We start from the raw sequence: 20,444 nt of genomic DNA on the forward strand, positions 1-20,444 counted from the left end.
CTGGGTTCTATGATTCATTCCTCTTTTTGAAAGCATTTCCACTGCCACTTCAGTTCCTTACATGGAACATCTGCCACATCTGTGGGCAATGGAGGGAAGGGCTGATTTGAGAGAGATTTTGCCTTGACAAAGATTTTAGAAATTTGCCCCACTTCTATGGAGCCTTTTCAGTGAATTAAAAATGCTATAATTTGCTTTTTTAAATTTTAATTTTATTTCATCTCTTCCTTTTCTTGGAGTTCTAAAGCTAATTAATTTATTACAACAGAGCCTAAAGAAGTCATCCTCTCCTGGTACTTAATAATTAATTTCTCCCTCTGCATGAGTACCCAAATCCAGAAGCACACCAGCCCTCATAATTTCCTGTTATTGAGTCAAAACCATTCCCCTGTGCACCAAGGCTAACAACTTGCTGGATAAGATATGATCTGCCATGCTGGGTTTCAAGAAAAATTTTTTTCAATATTAATTACCTCTTCATCTTTTAGGCCTTCTTCTTCCATCACTTTTTCTAACTTCTTTTGTCTAAAAATAAAGACATATGACATAATATTTGAATGATAACTTTCCGTTATCTATATGCAAACAATTTTTTACTGATAAAAACAGGTAAATCTCAAAATGCTTCGTTAAAACAACAAATTACAGTTATTAAGACAAATGAAAAGATTCTCACCCTTTGTCAGTTCTACATTTTGACAAAAATTGTATGTTAATGCAACAAAGAATCTTATTTCAAAATGAAAAGTTCTCTTTTTTGGAGGGTAACATTTCCTCCTTAACAAACCACAAACAGCTGGTGTTTGATAACCTCTTCTATCAGGGTGTTTCTCTCCTTGTCCCTGACTGAAATCTACTTCCTTTACTTTCACATCTTCCTCCTCCTCCCTGCCACAAGCAAAGAGTAATAACAACAGATAAACACAGAATTTGGAGATTCAAGGGGGGGGAAATGTTCAAAAAAGGTGACTGGCACTGCTGTTAAATCTTAAGACTCAAAGCCACATGGCACGGCCAAAACAAAACAAAAAAACAAAAATCTTAAGACTCTAAGTCCTTGGAGTACTAAACTTTAGAAACTGCATCCAAGAATGTTTTTGATCTATATTCTCATACTGATTTGATAAAACTAAAAGAAACAAGTAAAACTTCCTTACAACCAATTCCACACAACTTTTATTTATTCGGCATAATAAATGAAAGCACATGGGCTGGAATCTCCTCTATCACTTATCAGCATTCCAGACAACAGGCAAGCTGAGCAGAGCAGGGAAGAACAGAAGTACAAGGTACACAAAGCAACAGCCTGTGGTCTAGCGCAGCTGAGGCACACACAACTTGGAATGCCACACTAAGAAGGTTGGCTCTTAGTCTGTAGACCTCAGAGCTATCAGAGGCTTGTGCACAAAGGAGTGGTGTGATGAGGTTTCTATTTCAGAATGGCAGCTCGAAGTAATGAGCTGATGGACTGGCAGGGAAAGCAAGTGACAAAGACGGAGGCAAACTGGAAGCTATCGTGAGTCAGACGGACAGTAAATACCTGAAACTAGGGCTGGAAACCTAGAATGAAGTGAACAGAGCTACTGCAAAGATGACCAACTGGCAGGAGGAGTCAAGGGAACAGTCTTAGAATTTCTTGTGTGGGAGGATAATGATGCCACTAACCAAGACAGGAAACCCAGAGCGAGGAACATGGGAAGATAATGAGTTTTATTTTAGTCAATGAGTATTTATTACTATAATAGTATTTAGTTAAAAGGAATATTTTTATTTTATTATATTTAATTACTGTTAGAAATCATATTACAGTACAAATCCACAGGCTGAGATGATAAACAAGAATTTGTGTCCAGACTCCCAGGAAGTGAAAAGATCTACTCTGACCGTGACGGGAAGAAGAAGGCATCTGCATGGCTCCCAGTCTGCCCACTTTTCTTCTCCTAGTTCCCAGAATATTTGGGGATATGCATCTATGTGTGCATATGTATTGGAGGGAGAAGGCTGTACTACTGGCAATTTCAGGAGTGAAAATTAATTCCATTTCCATGGTTTAATAGTTGAAGTAGGGAAGAATAAGAAGATCAATGCATGGCAAGAACTATAAGAACTCAACCATGGTCAGCTCCTTTTGTGCCTTGAGTATCAAACAACGTCATACTTTCTGACTATATATACTTTGAATGACCACACCAGATTGTGACAGCAGTCCAATGTGCTATCACACAATGTGTGTCACAGAGACGGCCCAAATTTTAAAACTAAACTGGACCGTATTCTACAGCTCTGTTGCAAGTATAATTAAACTGGTCTCAGTAGATAACCTGCCTGAGAGTAAAGTTAACAGAATCAGAATCAACACCTTGAACACAATCAGATTCTTCTCTTTTTTTTTTTCTTGGCCTTGCCACGTGACTTATGAGATGTGAGATCTTAGTCCCCTGACCAGGGATTGAACCCAGGGCCTCAGGCAGTGAGAGCTCGGAGTCCTAACCACTGGACTGCCAGGGAATTCCCCTCAGATTCTTTCATTAGAGAAAGTATCCAGAAAAAGCCTCTATCATGCAAAACTATCCATGGTAATGATTTATTGGGACCAAGCAACAAAGATCTTGAAGACGCAAAAATGGCAAACACAGTGACGTCTTACAAAAAGCTTACAAGTGACATCCCCTGTAAGACAATACCAAGGAATTACTAACTTTGTTAGACTCACGTTGGCATTGTGATGACAAGAAAAATGGCCATATTTTTGGAGATGCATACTGAAGTACATAGGATTGAAATGACAGATGTTTGAAATCTGCTTTAAAACACAATAGCAAGGGGCTTCCCTGGTGGCGCAGTGGTTGAGAGTCCGCCTGCCGATGCAGGGGACACGGGTTCGTGCCCTAGTCTGGGAGGATCCCACGTGCCACAGAGCGGCTGGGCCCGTGAGCCATGGCCGCTGAGCCTGCGCGTCTGGAGCCTGTGCTCCGCAATGGGAGAGGCCACAGCGGTGAGAGGCCTGCGTACCGCAAACAACAACAACAACACAATAGCAAGAAAGAATAAAATGGAAAAAATGAAACAAATTTAGCAAAGTCTTGATAATTACTGAATCTGAGGGATGACTATATGGGGGCTCATTGTATTAGTCTTTCTACGTGTGCATTTAAAAATGCCCACGATGATTAAGAAAGGCAGGCCCCTCCACCACATGTCTCTGGTCGCAGGGCCCGGCTAGCTAAGGTTCCAGCGTTTGATGAGGCCTCTTCAGCTCAACTCCAGTGTTCCAAACCAGAACCCTGGGAGGGAGAGGCACTTTCACACACAGAGGCCACACCCAACCCCACCCAGCAAGGCTTCCGTGAGCTCCATTTATTATCGTGTGAGACCATTTCCCACATGAGATGGTAAGTTCTTTTGAAGGCAGGGACCACATCTGAATCCTCCTTCTCCACTAAGAATAATGCTTTGTACGCAGCAACTTTTTAAGATGTATGTTGCTAAATTAAAAAACAAAAAAGAAATAAAAAAAGTCGGAACATGTCACAATGTACGCACACATTCATGACTACTTCTTTTAATTAGCCCCCTTTACTACACCTAATTTAGACTCGCCTCCAAGCACAGCTTGATTCAGAGGCAGCAGGGATGGGAGGAAAAGGCTAGTCAACTCTACAAGCAAGTTGAGTAGACAATATTTCTAATTTCTGCTGATGACACACTTAAAATAGCCAGCAAAAATGGTTTAGAAATAAACAGTGGGTATCTCCATGATCAAAATTGAATTCTCAAGAAATACCCTAAAAATGAATATTACACAAAATTTTAAAAATCTCAACAAATTACTTTGGTTTGACTGATATCTAGTCAGTGAATATCATTAGATAAGTCTAGACTTAACCATTTCTGGGGCCCAAATAAAACTGACACTTGTTCACTAGTAATAATCACACATTGCAACTCAGTATCAGATCAGACTAAAAGCAAAAAGGAAAACCTGGGTAAGAATATGGAAGAGAAGTAGCAGAAAATGCTGGTTCTCAGAGGGTAAAATGCAGGATAGTTCTTATTTGATTTAGGGGGAGAGCATACAATTATTGCCTATTAAATTAGGCTTTTATGGCTTTAATTAATCCACCAAAACAGTACTCATAAAGAACAGAAACAACACAGAATATTTTGTAAAAAGAAATGCCAGCTGCCTCAGTTTTGATTTCAAACTGCTCAAATTATCCAAACCATTAATTTTCTATGAACAACTAGGCAATTATCAACACCTATCTCTCTTATGTGCTCCTAGGATCACATAAGAGAACAGGAGAATTGCTGTTCCTGGAGAAGCTTACCACAAAGGCCACTATCAAAGGCAAAACACAGATTAAAAAAAGAATATGAACTTGCACTACTGAAGGGATTCAGTTTATGATCTATAAGTAGCTTTAATAAGCATTCTGCAACACTGTACAATGGGCACTAGACTCAAGGAATTTAACTGTGTTGAAACCAATATGCAGAACTTACTGTAGTGTTTCTATGAAATAGCCCAATGTTCTCATGTTCTACCTTTATACAGAAAACAATTTGCAAATGATTTTTTTCTGCCTTTAAAAGGCATTTCCCCTGCAGTAAATCCTTTGTTCAAATATAACCCAGTGCTCTACTATAAGTGGAACAGCACAAAAGTTGCACGTAAGTGGGAGAAATACTAGAGATTTTAAAGGCAACAAGACAAGGCATATACGAACAAAATAAAATTTTGTATTACAACATGATCTCTTTTATTAGCCCTCAAATGTACTAGCCCAATACCTATTATTTCAAACTGCTCATCATATATTAGCCATACACCCATAATAAAATGTTTCTTTACCATAAATTGTCTCATATCATTAAAACTCTGCTTATTTATCAAGGTTCTGTGACTTTTCCCCCATAACATCAAAACACTTGAAAATCTATTTCCGACAGTTCTAATTTTAGTTTACTTACTACTGTGGTAGCATCTGCCAATCACTGTTTTTCTTTCTTTTTTTTTTTAATTTTTAATTTTTGATACAATTTTGAAAGCCTACAATCCATTCACAGTTATTACAAAATATTAGCTATATTCCCCATGTTGTACGATATATCCTTGTAGCCTATCTTACACCCAATAGTTCATACCTCCCACTTCCCTCCCCATACTGCCCCCCCTTACTGGTAACCACTAGTTTGTTCTCTATATCTGTGAGTCTGCTTCTTTTTTTTTTTTTTTTTTTGTAATCTTATTTATTTTTGGCTGCATTGGGTTTTCGTTGCTGCACGTGGGCTTCCTCTAGTTGTGGCGAATGGGGGCTACTCTTCGTTGTGGTGCACGGGCTTCTCATTGCAGTGGCTTCTGGCCTGCGTACCGCAAACAACAACAACAACACAATAGCAAGAAAGAATAAAATGGAAAAAATGAAACAAATTTAGCAAAGTCTTGATAATTACTGAATCTGAGGGATGACTATATGGGGGCTCATTGTATTAGTCTTTCTACGTGTGCATTTAAAAATGCCCACGATGATTAAGAAAGGCAGGCCCCTCCACCACATGTCTCTGGTCGCAGGGCCCGGCTAGCTAAGGTTCCAGCGTTTGATGAGGCCTCTTCAGCTCAACTCCAGTGTTCCAAACCAGAACCCTGGGAGGGAGAGGCACTTTCACACACAGAGGCCACACCCAACCCCACCCAGCAAGGCTTCCGTGAGCTCCATTTATTATCGTGTGAGACCATTTCCCACATGAGATGGTAAGTTCTTTTGAAGGCAGGGACCACATCTGAATCCTCCTTCTCCACTAAGAATAATGCTTTGTACGCAGCAACTTTTTAAGATGTATGTTGCTAAATTAAAAAACAAAAAAGAAATAAAAAAAGTCGGAACATGTCACAATGTACGCACACATTCATGACTACTTCTTTTAATTAGCCCCCTTTACTACACCTAATTTAGACTCGCCTCCAAGCACAGCTTGATTCAGAGGCAGCAGGGATGGGAGGAAAAGGCTAGTCAACTCTACAAGCAAGTTGAGTAGACAATATTTCTAATTTCTGCTGATGACACACTTAAAATAGCCAGCAAAAATGGTTTAGAAATAAACAGTGGGTATCTCCATGATCAAAATTGAATTCTCAAGAAATACCCTAAAAATGAATATTACACAAAATTTTAAAAATCTCAACAAATTACTTTGGTTTGACTGATATCTAGTCAGTGAATATCATTAGATAAGTCTAGACTTAACCATTTCTGGGGCCCAAATAAAACTGACACTTGTTCACTAGTAATAATCACACATTGCAACTCAGTATCAGATCAGACTAAAAGCAAAAAGGAAAACCTGGGTAAGAATATGGAAGAGAAGTAGCAGAAAATGCTGGTTCTCAGAGGGTAAAATGCAGGATAGTTCTTATTTGATTTAGGGGGAGAGCATACAATTATTGCCTATTAAATTAGGCTTTTATGGCTTTAATTAATCCACCAAAACAGTACTCATAAAGAACAGAAACAACACAGAATATTTTGTAAAAAGAAATGCCAGCTGCCTCAGTTTTGATTTCAAACTGCTCAAATTATCCAAACCATTAATTTTCTATGAACAACTAGGCAATTATCAACACCTATCTCTCTTATGTGCTCCTAGGATCACATAAGAGAACAGGAGAATTGCTGTTCCTGGAGAAGCTTACCACAAAGGCCACTATCAAAGGCAAAACACAGATTAAAAAAAGAATATGAACTTGCACTACTGAAGGGATTCAGTTTATGATCTATAAGTAGCTTTAATAAGCATTCTGCAACACTGTACAATGGGCACTAGACTCAAGGAATTTAACTGTGTTGAAACCAATATGCAGAACTTACTGTAGTGTTTCTATGAAATAGCCCAATGTTCTCATGTTCTACCTTTATACAGAAAACAATTTGCAAATGATTTTTTTCTGCCTTTAAAAGGCATTTCCCCTGCAGTAAATCCTTTGTTCAAATATAACCCAGTGCTCTACTATAAGTGGAACAGCACAAAAGTTGCACGTAAGTGGGAGAAATACTAGAGATTTTAAAGGCAACAAGACAAGGCATATACGAACAAAATAAAATTTTGTATTACAACATGATCTCTTTTATTAGCCCTCAAATGTACTAGCCCAATACCTATTATTTCAAACTGCTCATCATATATTAGCCATACACCCATAATAAAATGTTTCTTTACCATAAATTGTCTCATATCATTAAAACTCTGCTTATTTATCAAGGTTCTGTGACTTTTCCCCCATAACATCAAAACACTTGAAAATCTATTTCCGACAGTTCTAATTTTAGTTTACTTACTACTGTGGTAGCATCTGCCAATCACTGTTTTTCTTTCTTTTTTTTTTTAATTTTTAATTTTTGATACAATTTTGAAAGCCTACAATCCATTCACAGTTATTACAAAATATTAGCTATATTCCCCATGTTGTACGATATATCCTTGTAGCCTATCTTACACCCAATAGTTCATACCTCCCACTTCCCTCCCCATACTGCCCCCCCTTACTGGTAACCACTAGTTTGTTCTCTATATCTGTGAGTCTGCTTCTTTTTTTTTTTTTTTTTGTAATCTTATTTTTTTTTGGCTGCATTGGGTTTTCGTTGCTGCACGTGGGCTTCCTCTAGTTGTGGCGAATGGGGGCTACTCTTCGTTGTGGTGCACGGGCTTCTCATTGCAGTGGCTTCTCCTTGTTGTGGAGTACGGGCTCTAGGCACATGGGCTTCAGTAGTTGTGGCACGTGGGCTCAGTAGTTGTGGTGCACAGGCTTAGTTGCTCTGTGGCATGTGGGATCTTCTTGGATCAGGGATCGAACCTAGGTCCCCTGCATTGGCAGGTGGATTCTTAACCACTGCGCCAGAGAAGTCCTCTTTTTTTGTTATATTCACTGGTTTGTGGTATTTTTTAGATTCCACATATAAATGATATCATACAGTATTTTTCTTTCTCTGACTTTTTTCATTTAGCATAATGCCTTCTAAGTCCATCCATGTTGCTGCAAATGGCAAAATTTCATACTTGTTTATGCCTGAGTAGTATTCCATTCTGTGTGTATGTATATATGTACATAAACCACATCTTCTTCATCCATTCATCTGTTGATGGACACTTAGGTTGCTTCCATATCTTGACAATTGTAAATAATGCTGCCATGAACACTGGGGTGCATGTAACTTCTCAAATTAGTGATTTTGGGTTTTTTTTCAGATATATACCCAGGAGTAGAATTGCTGGGTCATATGGTAGTTCTATTTTTAGCTTTTTGAGAAACCTCCATACTGTTTTCCACGGTGGCTGCATCAATTTACATTCCCACAGACAGCTATGAGGGTTCCCTTTGCTCCACATCTTCACCAACATTTGTTATTTGTATTCTTTTTGATGACAGCCATTCTGACAGGTGTGAGGTGATATTGTGGTTTTGATTTGCATTTCTCTGATGATTAGCTATGTTGAGCACCTTTTCATGTGCCTGTTGGCCATCTGCATTTCCTCTTTCAGGCGTCTGTTCAGTTCTTCTGCCCATTTTTTAATTGTGTTGTTTGATTTTTTGATGTTGAATTATATGAGTTGTTTATATACTGTTTTTCTTTTTTAATTTTTTAATTTTCTAGGGGTGATAAAACCTGAAATAAAATAGTCTTATCAAATTGTATCAACAAACTCAAGACCAAGTATCAACTCATGTCCAAAAAAGAGGGCACTAGAGAAATGCAAAAAATACAATGAGATACCACCTCACAACAGTCAGAATGGCCATCATCAAAAAATCTACAAACAAGAAATGCTGGAGAGGTTGTGGAGAAAAGAGAACCCTCCTACACCACTGGTGGGAATGTAAATTGGTACAACCATTATGGAGAACGGTATGGAGGTTCCTTAAAAAACTAAATATAGAACTACCATATGATCCAGCAATCCCACTCCTAGGCATATATCCAGAGAAAACCATAATTCGAAAAGATACATGCACCCCAATGTTCACTGCAGCACTATTTACAATAGCCAAGACATGGAAGCAACCTAAATGTCCATTGACAGAGGAATGGATAAAGAAGATGTGGTATATAAATATACAATGGAATATTACTCAGCCATAAAAAAAATAATAATGCCATTTGTAGCAACAAGGATGGACCTGGAGATTATCATGCTAAGTGAAGTCAGTCAGAGAAAGACAAACATCATATGGTATCACTTACATGTGGCATCTAATTTAAAAAATGATACAAATGGGCTTCCCTGGTGGCACAGTGGTTGAGAGTCCGCCTGCCGATGCAGGGGACACGGGTTCGTGCCCCGGTCCTGGAGGATCCCACATGCCGCGGAGCGGCTGGGCCTGTGAGTCATAGTCGCTGGGCCTGCGCGTCCGGAGCCTGTGCTCCGCAACGGGAGAGGCCACGGCAGTGAGGGGCCCATGTACCGCAAAAAAAAAAAAAAAAAAAAAAGATACAAATGAACTTACTTACAAAAACAGAAATGGACTCACAGATCTTGAAATCAAACTTATGGTTACCAAAGGGGATACGTGGGGGGAAGTGAAAAATCAGGATATTGGGATTAACATATACACACTACTATATATAAAATAGATAACTAACAAGCACCTACTGTAGAGCACAGGGAACTCTACTCAATATTCCGTAATAACTTATATGGGAAAAGAATCAGAAAAAGAATGGATATATATATGTGTAACTAATTCACTCTGTTGTACACCTGAAACTAACACAACATTGTAAATCAACTATACTCCAATAAAAATTTTTAAAAATAAAAAACAAAACAGCAACAAAAAAAAGAGGGCGCTAAAAAGATTAACAAGGAAAATACTAATTCTGAAAAGTTCAAAGTATCTACTGTTTTTTTTAAATGAAAAATAATGGTGATTTGATAACAAAAATTACAAAAACATTCTAATCCTCTTAAATGTCTAACATTCTCTTTTTACTGTCTTTTGATTAATTTGGTCTTCAAGAAAAGAAAAACCATGAAAGCTTTTGAAAGGTCTTTCCATCTTGAGAATCCAAAACAAAAAAAGCACTGATTTCAACCCATTTTTGGGGTGCAATCTTAGTGTAAATCAAAATATAACACTTACTAACAAAGTAAATAAAACCATGTATCATCTTGTTCCTGGAGATTGTGATACGTATCAATGATGCACCACAGGGCAGAGCCAGCAGGATTAAAAACCAACTGACTGGGCTTCCCTGGTGACAGAGTGGTTAGAATCCGCCTGCCAATGCAGGGGACGCAGGTTCGAGCCCTGGTACAGGAAGACCCCACATGCCTCAGAGCAACGAAGCCCATGTGCCACAACTACTGAGCCTGCGCTCTAGAGCCCGTGAGCCACAACTACTGAGCATGCGAGCCACAACTACTGAAGCCCACGCGCCTAGAGCCAGTGCTCTGCAACAAGAGAAGCCACTGCAATAAGAAGCCCGCGCACCACAACGAAGAGTAGCTAGCCCCGGTTCGCCGCAACTAGAGAAAGCCCGTGTGCAGCAACAAAGACCCAACACAGCCAAAAATAAATTAATTAATTAATTATTTTAAAAAAACAAACTATTATCAAATAAGACAAGTAACTTAATCAGAACTCATAAGCATTTGCTTTGTAACTGCAATATCAGAAGCTCTGATTTCAAGAGAGTGGTTGTATTTGAAAATAACCATCTCCAACAGGTTTCACACGCCTAGAGATAGAGTGTGCAAATTTATTTTTGAATTCCCCATGATCCTAACAAAGAGCACTGTACAGGCTCTTGTTTGTCCCAGTGAACAACAGCTAGCCACCACCAGGTATAAAGTATCTTGCTATTCTGTATACAGAGCTGCATATTTAAGGTCAAGTCATATATCCCATTTAAATTATGATCTACACCCTCCTGCAGAAAGCTGTTGCAAAAAATCCTTATCCAAACGTTAGCACACTGAATCCAGCAACACAGAAAGAGAACAATGCATTATGACCAAGAGAGTTTACCCCGAGAATGGAAGGTTAGTTTAACATTCAAAAATCAGTCCATGTAATTCACCACAGTTGAGAGAATAAAGGAGAAAAAGCAGTATGATCATTTCAAAGATGCAGAAAAAGCATTTGACAAAATTCAACATCCGCTCATGATAAAAACTCTCAGTCTCATAGGAACATAAGGAAACTTCCCCAACCTATGAAGAGCATCTTTGAAAAAGCTACATTAACATCACAACTAACAGTGAAATAGTGCTTTCCCCCTTAAATCAGGAACAAAAGATGTCTACTCCCACCACTTGAATGTTGAATGTCTACAATTCAAAATTGTACCTGAAATCCTAGCCAATGTAAAAAGGCAAGAAAAAGAAAGAAAAAGTGTACAGATTGGAAAGGAAGGCATAAAACTCTCTATTTGGCTATGACATGATTGTTTACATAGAAAATCCTAAGGAATCTACATAAAAGCTACTAGAATAAGTAAATTAGCAAGTCACAGGGTATAAGGTCAATATACAAAATTCAGTTATAGTTCTATATGCTAGCAGCAAACAAGTGGAACATGAAATTTTAAATATCCACTTACAACAGCATCAAAAAAACTCCAAAAATACTAGGAACAGACAAACAAAAGACATGAAAGACCTCCACCCTAAAACTACAAAATACTGCTGAGAAAAATTAAAGACCTAACAAAATGGAGAGATAAGCCTCAGAAGATTCAATATTAAGATGTCAGGGCTTCCCTGGTGGCGCAGTGGTTGAGGGTCCGCCTGCCGATGCAGGGGACGCGGGTTCGTGTCCCGGTCCGGGAAGATCCCACATGCTGCAGAGCTGCTGGGCCCATGGGCCATGGCCGCTGGGCCTGCGTGTCCGGAGCCTGTGCTCCGCAACGGAAGAGGCCGCAACAGTAAGAGGCCCACGTACCGCAAAAAAAAAAAAAAAAAAAAAAAAGATGTCAACTCTCCCTCAAACTGATCTACAGATTCAATACAATTACAACCATAATTCCATCAGGCTTTTCTGTAGAAACTGACAAGCTGATTCTAAAATTTATATGGAAATTCAAAGAACCTAGAATATCCAAAGCAATCTTGAAAAAAAACAAGAACAACAAAGTTGAGGACTTACAGTTTCTGACTTCAAAACTTACCACAAAGCTACCGTAATAAGACAATCTGATACTGGCATAGGGACAGACAAATAAATCAACGAAACAATAAAGAGCCCAGACACAGGTACACAATTATACAGTACTTGATTTTCAAAAGTGCCAAAGCAATCTAATGGGGAAAAGAAAATCTTTGCAACAAATAGTGCTTAAATAACTGGATATCCATAAGGAAAATAAATAAATAAGTCTCAAACCCCACCTCATACCATACACACTTATTAACCCAAGATGGATCACATAAATTAAAAACTAAATCTATAAAACTTCCAGAAGAAAACATAAGAGAATATCTTCATGACTTAGGGGTAGGCAAAGGTTTCTTAGAGGTCACAGAATGCAATAACTACAAAAGAAAAAAATGCCAAATTAGATGAACAGGAAAGCCACAGACTGGGAAAACTTTGCAAAACACACCTACGACAAAGGACCAGTATCTAAGATATATAAGGAACTCCTAAAACTCAATGGTCAAAAAATTTAAACAAACACTTCACAAAGGAAAATACACAAATGGCCAAAAAAGCACATAAAGAAAAATGTTCAACATCATTAATTGTCAGAGAAATGCAAATTAAAACAACGAGGGACTCCCCTGGTGGCACAGTGGTTAAGAATCCGCCTGCCAATGCAGGGGACCCAGGTCCCACATGCCACGGAGCAACTAAGCCCGTGCACCACAGCTGCTGAGCCTGCACGCTGGAGCCCGCGCGCCTCAACAAGAGAAGCCACTGCACTGAGAGGCCCATGCACTGCAACGAAGAGTGGCCCCCGCTAGCCGCAACTGGAGAAAGCCAGTGCCCAGCAATGAAGACCCAACACAGCCAAAAATAAATAAATTTATTTTTAAAAAAAGAGGGGCTTCCCTGGTGGCACAGTGGTTGAGCGTCCGCCTCCTGATGCAGGGGACACGGGTTCGTGCCCCGGTCCGGGAGTCCCACATGCCGCGGAGCGGCTAGGCCCGTGAGCCATGGCCGTTGAGCCTGCGCGTTCAGAGCCTGTGCTCCGCAACGGGAGAGGCCACAACAGCGAGAGGCCCACGTTCCGCAAAAAAAAAAAAAAAAAGAGGAAGAGTTTAAAAATAAAATAAAACAACAATGAAACGCCACTAAGCATCCACAAGAATAGCGAAAGTTAAAAGACTGACAACACAAATGTTAAAAAATATATATAAAGCAACTAGAACTCTCATACACTGTTGGTAATATTTTAGAAAAAGGTCTAGCAGTTTCTTATAAAACTAAACATATACCTATGTATGTTTACAAACCAGCCATTCCACTCCTAAATATTTACCTAAGAACTGAAAACAAACGTTCACAAAAAGATCTGTACACAAATGTTCAGAGAAACTTATTCAAAACAGCCCAAAACTTTAAAATGCCCAGATTTTTATCAACAAAAGAATATATAAACAAACTATGGTAGTCATAAAAGAGAATGGTACTCAGCAATATAAAGTAACAAACTATGCACACAAAAGCAACATGGATGAATCTTGAAAACATTAGGTTGAGTGCAAGATGCCTTATTCAAAAGAATCCATTATACATGTCCCATTTGTATGGAATAGACAATATTAATCTATGGTAGAAACAAAATCACAACAGTGGCCTGGGGTTCAAGGAGAATCTCCAGGGACGAACTTTCTGGGATGATGGTAGTATTCATGTCTTGATAGGGGTTTAAGTTATACAGGTGTATGTATTTGTCAAAACTCCAAAACGTACCCTTAAGGTGGTACATTTCATTTTATGCACATTTTCTACTCTCTTAAAATATATATAGAAAACTCCATTTGTTATACAAGCAGAAATATTCAGAAGTAAAACATATAGACATCTGCAGCATACTCTGAAGTACAAGCAAAAAGTTAAGATGAATTAATGAATGGATAAAGGAATGGATAGATCGATATGTGATAAAACAACAGATGATAATAGTAGAATCTATATGATGTCTGTATGGGTATTCACTGTATAATTCTTCAACTCTTCTGTACTTCTGAATATTTTCATAGTAAAATATTGGGAAAAAATTTTAATTATGAGTTACTACATGGAGAGTACACACTAGATCAGTAACAATAGTTGCTACTGTAATAGGGAAGAACTTTTTGTATTCTATTACAAGTTAATCACTAAAGGGATGTTGCCTATAAGCTTAAATTATACATAAATGCCCATCTCTGGGAACCCAGGTAATGAGCATTAAGCTAAAACATCTTTGTTTAGTTCACGGGAAACATCCTGACCAGGCCCACCTGTGAATGAATGACTGCAGGGAGGAAGAAATTAACACAACCCTCTGAAGGCTGATTGGAACCAGGAAATGTTGGACTTTACTCCCTTCTCTTTTAGTACAAAAGGAGCCTCAGGCAAGATGGTTCTTTAGCGGCAAACCACCTTCTCGGTTTGCTGGCTTTCTGAATAAAGTCGCTATTTCTTGCCTCAACAACTTGTCTCTAGATTTATTGGCCTGTCCTGCAGTGAGCAGTACAAGATTGGACTCCGTAACACTACAACCCCATTAACTATGTGATTACTGTGTGAAGCACTTTGGTGGGTACTCATATATGTTATATCTAACCCCCACAGCAATCCTGCAAGGCAAGTAGTAGTATCTCCATTTTCCAGATGGGACAGCTGATACGCAGGAAGACTAAGAACTTGTTCCAACCTCATACAGCTACTAAATGGTAAAGGCAGAATTCTAAACCCAGATCTGGCTCCATAAGGTTTGCTCTTTCCATTACATCACACTGCCTTAACAATGAACTCTAAGGTTTGGGCCCAGTTAATTTTTTTATACTACCATGAAATTTTATGTTATTGACTAGTAGTAGAAATAAGTGGGTTAATAGCAAGGGCTTTGGAAATCAGTGACACTGTCACTCTACTGTACTCGAATAGGCTATAACACAGCTGCTGCTATTCTTGTCTCCTTTCAACCATATTATGAATGTGATTTACGATACTAGACATGGATGCCAAAACCATGACACAATTTTCTCAAAATTCTTTACCTCATTTCTCGTTCTTCATGTTGAGCGATAAGGTTGCTATAAAAATTCTCCAGTGTCACTTTGGTCATTGTCACCCTCTCCTTTGTGTGATTACTCATGGCCGAGCAAGGTGTTGAGCCTGTCATTGCCATGGCTGCTAGAAACAACAAAAAAAAGAGGTATTAGTTTTGGAGTTAGAATCCACCAATTATGCACTCTCTTACCCTATTGGTAGGACTGTAAATTGACCCAAGTTTTCTGGAGGACAAACAACATATAACAAAAAACAAACAGAATACTTAGTGAAAATAAGTACACATTAATATTTTTTGACCCGGAAATATCATCCCTAGGTATAAGGCCTAGAGAAACTGTCACACAGGCTCTTAAGGGAACATGCACAAGGATGTGCATTACAGAGGATGTTCACTATGCCATCATCTGTGTTATGAGAAGTTGGAGGCAATTCAGTAAACAAATCATAAATAAAATGTTGTGGATGCATACAAAGAAAATACCATACAACAGTCAGAAGCCAATCTACCTGTATCTAAAAGCAACATGAATATATCTTTAAAGCATAGTGTTGAATTTTTTAAAAAGAAGAGAACAAGATTACAATACCAGATACATAATTAAGAATATATAACATAGACAGTACAATTCTTTGCCATCCAGGAATCTACCTTGAAGAAATTAAAGACCCATAAGGATTCATACACAAGGGGATTCAATGCAGCATTGTAATGACAAAGAAAAACTAGAAGTAACTTGAATAACCGACAACAGAACTGATTAAATTATGGAAAAGTCCTAAAATGAAATTAATATGCAGACAATTAAAATATGCTCAAATGTTTAATGTCAGGGAAAATATTTCCAGTCTAAGTGAAAAACAATAGGTTAAAAAAAAGAATGTATACCATTTTATGTGTTTACTGTATATGCACAGAATTATTAGAAATATATATCAAAATGTTATTAGTGGCCTAACTCTAGGCAGTGAGAATACAATAGATCATTTTATTCTTGTTTGTGTTTTCCACATTTTCTATATTTTCTTCAATGAGTGTGTACTATTACCATTAAGTTACCAAGAACTTTTAAATTTACAATTTCTATACTGTAAAAAAAATCTATGACTAAAATCTTCATCTATAAGTATATATGTACTGTGACACGGCTTATGGTTATTTGATAGACGTTTACCATCTAGTTGAATTGACAAGTTAAAACAAAGACCTATGATGGATACAATATTACAAAAGAAAAAACCTGAATCATAATTTTAGTGATGGAAGATATCTTAAAAACAAGAGACCCTAACCTCCTAGTTTTACATATTTGAAAACCGATACCAACAAGATTTAAATAGCTTACAGAACTTTTTTCCGCCTAAATTTAAATCTCATTTGCCCTAAATATTTTTTGCCAACCTGCATTGTCACACCTCGCCAAATTGTTCACCAACCTTGACTTGCTCCAGCATTGGCAATAATGCTCAATATTTTACCCTTATCATGCCTTCCTCCTACAGGACCTGCCTCTAAGTCTATCTTTTCATTCCAATATGAAGCTGAGTAAAAATCAGGAGGGGCCAAGGGCCATTATCAAGGACTTTTAAATTGTTTTGTAGATTAAACTTAGGCTTTTAAGGAATGTGCAAACACTTATTATTACTAAGAAAACAGGCTTAACATTAAGCAATTTTATAAAAAGATACTCAGGGAAAATCACAAAGAATACTGTCATCAGAGAAAAAAGATTCAAAATCGAGGCTCTACTTCAAACATTTTGATTCATGATGTGCGAAACGATCAGTAATCACAAATTCAAGATACTGAACTCATCTCTACCTTACTATAAAATGTTATTTTTTATGGTAAAGTTTCTGCTAACACCAAAGCAAACTCAAATGTTTTTAGGCTATCAGTAGAATTTTTTTTAAAACCTCTGTTTGGTTTATAAAGCTCGGGTGTGGTTCCTTATTTGTCAGCCTGTACCCCCTCCACCCACAATGAAAACCACATGTACTTTAAGTTTGGTGAAGAAATTTTAAAACCCGATTTAAAAACAAGTCTGAAGCGAGAGAGCCCTTAGTACTCCTCCCCTTGTCTGAAAATTTCTGGAGAATGTCTGTTTCTTTCTCTCTCTCTCCCTCTTTCTCTCTCTCTCTCTCTCTCTATATATATATATATGTATATTTACATTTTAACAACTGAAATTATTTCCACATAAAAATACAACTAGAGAGTGTTTAAGACAAACAGCGCCTTCCATATAATAGCCAGTTAGTAAACGTAAGTTGAGCAAGTTAATGATTTTCAGGTGTCAACAAAGGTAAAGAACAAAATTAAATGTACATTGATGGGTATATAAAAACTGGGGCACAAACGTTTTGACCCATTTAAGTCACTACCATGACTTCCTAACCTTTGTAAAAGATCAACAGGAGATTAAGTGCACTCAAAGAAACTCATATAGCAGGCCAACAATGTTCTAGCTGAATGGTTTCCAACCTTCATACAGTCTCTGATGTAATGGCAAAGGTTGCACTGTCCTTCCCTTTGATGATTCTTCAAACCTCCTCCCCATCCTCTTCCTCCGCTCATGAAAGGGTTAGCCTAATCCTAATAACCTTTCATCAAAAGTTACAATTACTAGTGCCCTACAGCAATTTATAGGTTTACTGGGCCAACCAAGTACTTTACAGGGCTTTGCCTAAAGCTTTTGACAATTCAAGCCTTCTTGCCCTGACCTATAGGCCACTGGAGGCCTTTGCCCTATTTGTTTCATTCTCCAACTCAGAATTAAGAAATAATAGGTACGTAAGAAATTCTTAAAAGTTAAAAAAAAATTAACAAAAGAATGTGATCCTCATAAGTCAGGGCAAACGTTTAAAGGAGATCAAATGAAAACTACTGTTATATTCAATCTAGATAGTTACACACGGTTAACTGATTGACTTTAAAATGGTACCGTTAACTCCATAAATACCCCCTTTTCTCACCAAAATTCTTTATTTCTTTGTGACTGACAACCCAATATTTGGACAATTCAACACTGGGGCTGAGACTATTCCTTAAGAGTTACATATCTAATTTCTCCTACTGAACTAACTGTAACCACTGGACAGCAAGCACCCTTTTACTACGTTTAATATCCTTCCCCATATCATGCACAGTGCTATGCAGAGTTAAGTACCGTAAAAAAGATCTGCTAGGAAAACACTCGTCTCTTATGTCCATTACCCGGAGCTGAAAATATGTATTTATGACTAGGGTAGGGTTAGGACATGGAATGGTTTTCTATACAAAGTTGGATAGAGCTGTTCTCCTCGTCTTATGAGGAAGCTGCCATCTAACGCTTGGGTGGACAGTGGAGCCTGTTATTGTGGCGGTGGTTGTTTTGTGCTTAGGGAAACCACATCCACCGCCTGGCTAATTCTAAGTCAGAGCCAAAGGGAGCTGAAAGGGAGAGGAAGCACGGGGCTTCTTCACTCCAGCCTTCCACCGTACACTTCAAAAAGAACAAGTTTCTCTTTGTGTCGTTTAGTCAACTGGGAGATCTGGTCTCTCTACTTGCCGTTCTGCATGCTTTCTCTAAGTCTTTCTGCACAGACTTTGCTCCAAGTTCTTACTGACATTCCTTCTGCACTCATCTTAAAAGAGTCTTCACTAAATTTCCCTGTGGTTTAGTAAGCTTCTCTGAAGGCCAACACCCTAAGATTTACCATCAGGAAGGGGGCAGACGCAAAGGTACCAACATCTCTGCCTCACACAACACCTCTCAGGTTCTTAGAAAAAAGACAAGGAGGTGAACATCCGTAACGACCGACATCCCGGAGGGCACTGAGCGGTGGCAGGGAGCAGACAAAGCAGGCAAAACACGGAAAGAAAGCCTGGCTTCCCGCCCCAACTGCACACGAAGACAGAGAGAACAGGGTGGGGAGCATGGGACTGGGAAAACGTGCAGAGGACCGACAGGAGCCTCTGGAAGCCAGGAGGAGGGGGACTGTCAGGAGGGGCCGAAAGGGCAGGGCTGGAAACAGGACGCCGGCGGGAAGTGGAAAACCCCAAAAAGAGTCGGGGGAAGAGGAAAGAAGGAAAAAGCCAGGGATGGACCGAAGACAACAGCAGCTAGACACTCACCAGAGCCCCAGGGGAGGCAGGGCTGGGGGCGGCCGACAGCCGCAAACGCCGGCCGGGCCAGCGGTCTCGACGTGCGGAGAAGCGAAACCCCAGCACCAGCAGCCAGCCGACCAGAGGAGGGGACGGGACGCGTGAGGGTCTCTGAGATAGGGGCCGAGGGGCGGTTGCGGGTGCGAACAACAGGAAGCGCCCCAACTGCCGGAAAAGACGGCAAGCGGAGGGGCCAAGGCAGCCCGGTCCCTCACGGCTGAGACTACTGGCGCGGCGGCCAGGGGCCCAGACTGCGCAAGCGTTACTTCCCCGCGAAGCTGCGGGGATTTCAGGTCTGCGCGTGCGCGGCCCCGCCCCTCCTCGCCTTATTCCAGCAAGAGAGGCAGGGTTGAGCGCGGAAGTGTGAGGTGTGGACCCTTCTCGGGGTGGGCGGAGCTGGCCTCGGGGGAGGGTCTATTTTTTTTTTACTTTTTATTTTGAAATAATTATAAGCTCACAAAAAGTTGCAAAATTAGTACAAAGAGGTCCCTTTTACCCATCACCCACCCAGCTTCCCTCAACATCTTAAATAACTATACTACATTATCAAAACCAGGAAATTAACATTGGCGGGATACAATTGACTAGACCAATGCAATTAACTAGATTACAAGTCTGACTCAGATTTAACCAGTTGGGCATGCACTCATTTGTGCGTGTGCGTGTGCGTGTGGGTGCGTGCTCGCGTTCATGTGTAGCTCCGTGAAGTTTTATCACCTGTGTAATCTTGGTCCCCCACCGTCTCTTGATTTTCATCATAAATAGGTCCGCTGGAGCCCTTGGCCCCGCCTACTCTTATTTAAAGTGAGGATTAACACGTCTTGCCTTGGATGGGGTTTGGAATAGGATACCGGGAGGGCATCCCAGTGTATACGGAAGAGCCTGCTTTTCAAGGCTACCTAGTTGCTTAGTCCACCCCACCCCTTGAGTTAAAGAGGTAACAAGCCTTTGGGCACTCACTGGTTCCTTGAGAGTGGAGTGCAGTGCTCTTAACCGGAAAGTGTCAGGCTCCTGGAAGCCAAGATGAGTAAGACATGGTCCCTGCCTGCCTTCAGTAGAGGCCATATAGGCAGA

The 20,444-nt window shown here is 39.5% G+C and overlaps 1 protein-coding gene across 2 annotated transcripts in view; it reads right to left on the reverse strand.

Moving 5' to 3' along the window:
- Positions 1 to 19,614, reverse strand: part of STK38 (serine/threonine kinase 38) — a 45,254-nt gene extending 25,640 nt beyond the window's left edge. The window contains exons 1-3 of one of the 2 annotated variants that reach the window (XM_007105365.4): positions 19,341 to 19,614; positions 15,211 to 15,343; positions 474 to 525 (exon numbers count right to left, since the gene is read on the reverse strand). In XM_007105365.4, coding sequence (XP_007105427.1) covers positions 474 to 525; positions 15,211 to 15,341 — 183 coding nt within the window. In that variant the 5' untranslated portion in view covers positions 15,342 to 15,343; positions 19,341 to 19,614. Of the gene's footprint in view, positions 1 to 473; positions 526 to 15,210; positions 15,347 to 19,340 lie in introns of both variants that reach the window. The other variant, XM_007105364.4, reaches the window with a different exon arrangement.
- Positions 19,615 to 20,444: the final 830 nt, after the last annotated feature.

This window comes from Physeter macrocephalus, chromosome 18 (genome assembly GCF_002837175.3).
Source record: "Physeter macrocephalus isolate SW-GA chromosome 18, ASM283717v5, whole genome shotgun sequence".
Taxonomy (NCBI): domain Eukaryota; kingdom Metazoa; phylum Chordata; class Mammalia; order Artiodactyla; family Physeteridae; genus Physeter; species Physeter macrocephalus.